This window comes from Canis lupus, chromosome 30 (genome assembly GCF_003254725.2).
Source record: "Canis lupus dingo isolate Sandy chromosome 30, ASM325472v2, whole genome shotgun sequence".
Classification (NCBI taxonomy): domain Eukaryota; kingdom Metazoa; phylum Chordata; class Mammalia; order Carnivora; family Canidae; genus Canis; species Canis lupus.
This window is the reverse complement of record NC_064272.1, coordinates 28,172,198-28,176,102: the sequence shown is the minus strand read 5'-3', so window position 1 is coordinate 28,176,102 and position 3,905 is coordinate 28,172,198. Positions and strand designations below refer to the sequence as shown.

The window sequence follows — 3,905 nt, the reverse complement described above, 5'->3', positions numbered from 1 at the left end:
CAGACCTCCCGCGGCAGGGCGTGCTCCCCCGCGCACGATGACATCATGTGTTTGGGGGCCGAGCGGCCCTATATAAGCGGCCCGCGAGGAGCCGGGCGCGCCAAGGGCGGACGCGCTCTCCGGGCGGGCTGCGCGCACGCGGTCCCGGCGCCCAGGCGGAGGGAGGGAGCCCGAGCCCCGCGCCCCGCCGGCCCCGCGATGCCCCGCAGCCTGCACGCCGCCGCCGCCGTGCTCCTGCTGCTGTGCTCGCGCCCCCGGCCCGCGCGCCCAGCCCCGCCCCACGGTAAAGAGTCCGCCTCGGCTCCCCGCGCAGCCCCGAGCGCGCAGCCCCACCTGCACGGGGCACGGCCTGCCGGGCTCTTCGGTGCTAACGCGGCATCCTTTCGGGGGGCGGGGGGTGGGGGGCGGGAAGCGTCCCCTCGGATGGCGTAGTGTTTAGACCATTTGGAAAATGCGTTGCGGAAAATTCGTTCTCCTTGGAAATGCACGACCTGTTGCGGGTTCGGGGAAGCGCTGTTGTCTCCGGATTAAAATCTGCTCGCGCGCCCTTTGAGCTGCCCCCGGGTCTGGAGGGGTGGCTGGGGAACTCGCCGAAGGGGAGGACGAAGGGAACCAGGATGGCAAATGCTGCGCCCCGATCCACGTGCAGATGCTTAGAGCAGTGAATGTGGCACCCGCGCCGCGTGGTTACCAGGAAGGGCGTGCAGCACCCCCAGCCGCAGGACCTTCCCCGACGGGGGGTGGTGCTTTTCTTTGGAGGAGAGGCTCTTCACCATTAAGTTTTACCTCCAGGTCAGAGGGATGGTGCGTCCCGTTCCTAATCACTGTTTTTGCTCCAGAAGGGCTCTACTATCTTGAACGTAAGTGTGCGTGCACCCAGAAGAGCGTGCACACCTCAGCTCCGAGTGTAATTAGGGCGCTTAAGCCCCAAAGGCTGGAGGCTGAGGGTGCCCAGCGGGAGGGGTTGGGAGGAGGTGTGGGGACCTGAACTGGCGGCTCAGGTCAAGGCAGGGAGTTGGGGTGAGCAACCAAGGTCAAGGTTAGTTAATCCTTAGGCACAAGAGGGTGCCAAGCTTTTGCCTGCCTCTCCAACTGCTGGGTGAGCACTTTTCTGGGGGTGGCGACTCTTGGGAAACTGCCTGGGTGCCTGGTGGTAGCTCCTGCCCTTGTCAGAGTTTGTCTCAAGTTGCAGGGACATTTGTAGGTGCTACCATTGCTGGACCGAGCTTAGGCTGAAACATTTATAGGAGGCTGACAGTGACAATGATGGCTGGAAACGGAGCCTCCCCTGTTAGCAGCGTGGGAAACGGATCCTGCTCTGGAGCATGAGTGCTCAGAGACTCCTTCTCCTGGAGGTCACTGGGTCCATGGGGCAGGAGGGAGGTGGGGGAACTGGCCTGTCACAGCTTTGGCATTACTTTTCATTCAACTCAAATCCATTGGCTGGCAAGATACGCTTGACATTATTTCCCTTATCTTGTCCAGAAGAAATAGAAAGTTGGGGGGGGGGGTACCTGGGTGGCTCAGTCCATTAGGCCTTAAAGACTCTTGATCTCAGCTCAGGTCTTGATCTCAGGGCTGTGAGTTCAAGCCCCATGTTGGGCTCCATGCTGGGCATGGAGCCTACTTAAAAAAAAAAAAAAAGGTTGGTGGGAGAAAGGAGTTATATAAAAGAGGAAATTTTTACAATTGCAAACTTTGACTGCAATTGTATTCCCCTTTCAAGAAAGCTGCACTGGAATCTGAAGTTTTGCTAGAAATTTCCCTTGTAGTTGCACACTGCTCCAAGACAGGAGAGAAACAGCAATTCATTGGCTCTCTTTCCAGAAAGCCTGTTGCTCCCCTCACTCTGGGGCAGCTCCTCCTCCCTTTTGTCTCTTCCCCTGCCTTCCCTGCCCTCACCTCCCTCTCTACCTCCCCCTCCTCCTTGCCCCTGACCCTCCCCCTCTTTCCCTTTCCCTTCTTTGCCTTCCTTCCCTCCCAGTTCTGCAAGGTGGGGTGGGGGGAGTTTGCAGTAAAAAAGCCACTCTCACCAGACACTGAGTAGCCAGCCTGCCTCCCCCTGGAGTCTAAGAACACAGTTTTTATTCTGTTATTACTCATGCGGATTTCTTGGCTGTTTAACTGCCTCAGGGGACAAGGTCAAAGCAAAAGTCACTGAGATGTAGAGGTGGTATTAACCCAAGGTTGGGAGTGGAGGGGGGTTAAGCTAGGTGATGAGGTCAAAGTGTGGTCTGTCCTCCTCCTGGAATATTTAGACTTCCAGCATTTGGCACTGGTGAATGTCTGAAAAAAATGGAGTCGGGAGGGAAGGAGTATCATAAGGTGAGGTCACGTGTCTTCTGGAGAAAACCTTGGAATTCTTAGTCGTCACGGGGGAACATTTCAGTGAGTTCTGCAGAGCCTGTTCTGCTTGAACCTGGTTTGGAGACCTGGCAGTCTCTGGCTGCCCCAGTGACTGTTACTCAGAGAAGGTTCTAGCACCCAGACCAGGAAGCCGGCAGGGCCCTCAACCCCTGGCCTGGATCCTTGTCAATACACCTCCTCAGTGAGCACTCAGGGCATTCTCCTTGTCTAGTACAGAGTAGGCCTGCAGGTTCCAACAGGCATCGAACTGGGCCTCCCAGGTCTCTCACGTAGGAGAGATCGCCTTCCTGAGAAGGGAAAAATTTCTTCTGGAGAAGCCTGCTCCCTCAGGAATCCTCCAAGGTGTAGCCACAGGGGCCTTGGCCTGGCCTGCCTCCAGAGTATGGTCAGGACTCCTGCTCCTAAACTCTGGGTGGGGAATCAGGAGGTGCCACTTCCAAAAAAAAAAAAAAAAAAACCAAACAAACACACGTGCACACACGTCCCTGAGAAAGTCTTCCTCGGGTCAGTTCAGGGCCCAAGATGGACTAGGCTGGGCCCTGGCCTTCATCTGAAATTAATTAGACATGAATTTTGTGTGTCCAAGCCTATGGGCATCTTCACAGGGAAGAGGGCCGTAAATACTTATCAGATATTCTGAGGTTTCTGAATAGCAGCCCCCACTTTACCCTAAAGATTGAGAAGGAGACTCAAAGTAGCAAAGTTTATTGGAGGTACTGATAAATGTGGAGAGACACTTCTTAGCAGGCACTGATCCTCTACTTCATCTCACTGGTCTTTTATTTCCTTACATATAAAAGAAAGTGATAGGGTCGCCTGGGTGGCTCAGTGGTTGAGTGTCAGCCTTCATCTCAGGTCATGATCCTGGGGTCCTGAGATCGAGTCCTGCATCGGGCTTCCCCAGGGAGCCTGCTTCTCCCTCTGCCTGTGTCTCTGCCTCTCTGTTTGTCTCTCATGAATAAATAAATAAATAAAAATCTTTAAAAAAGAAGAAGAAGAAGAAGAAGAAGAAGAAGAAGAAGAAGAAGAAGAAGAAGAAGAAGAAGAAAGCGATAGGCTACAGATGGTTGCCAGAGACCTCACTGCTTCTCTCCCAGGGAGGGAGTCAGTAATGCCTCGACCGAAACAAATCCTAGAGGAGCAATACAGGCTTCTACTGAGGTGTGGAGATACCCACATTGAAAGAGGATTAAAAATCCTCTAGGGACGAGGGAAATAGTTAGGGGTGTCAGGGGAATGATCTGTTTTATAAAAAACCTTGTAGAACCGTAGACACCTTGAACCATGTGTAAGTGTAATTTGATACAATTACCAATTCACTTTGAAAATTAAAAAAAAGAGTTGAAAAGCACCAAGGCAAAGACACGAACCAGAACAACAGAAAAATATGAGATGAAACTAGTTTTTAAAAGGCAGCAAGATCTTTTCTTTTTGCTTTTAAGAATCACCATTGGCTTGAGTAAGAAATGCTTGGTTGTGGTTAAGGGTGCCGATTGCTGGTCAGTTCAGTTTTACTGCAAATCAGTTCCTAGGAGAGG

At 53.2% G+C, this 3,905-nt stretch overlaps 1 protein-coding gene across 1 annotated transcript in view; it reads left to right on the top strand.

Moving 5' to 3' along the window:
- Window positions 1–133: 133 nt before the first annotated feature.
- The window catches only part of CA12 (carbonic anhydrase 12), a 54,076-nt gene continuing 50,304 nt past the window's right edge, over window positions 134–3,905 (top strand). Inside the window, exon 1 of the mRNA XM_025472574.3 lies at window positions 134–283. Within this exon, the coding sequence (XP_025328359.1) occupies window positions 199–283 (85 nt within the window). The 5' untranslated portion in view covers window positions 134–198. The remainder of the gene's footprint in view (window positions 284–3,905) is intronic.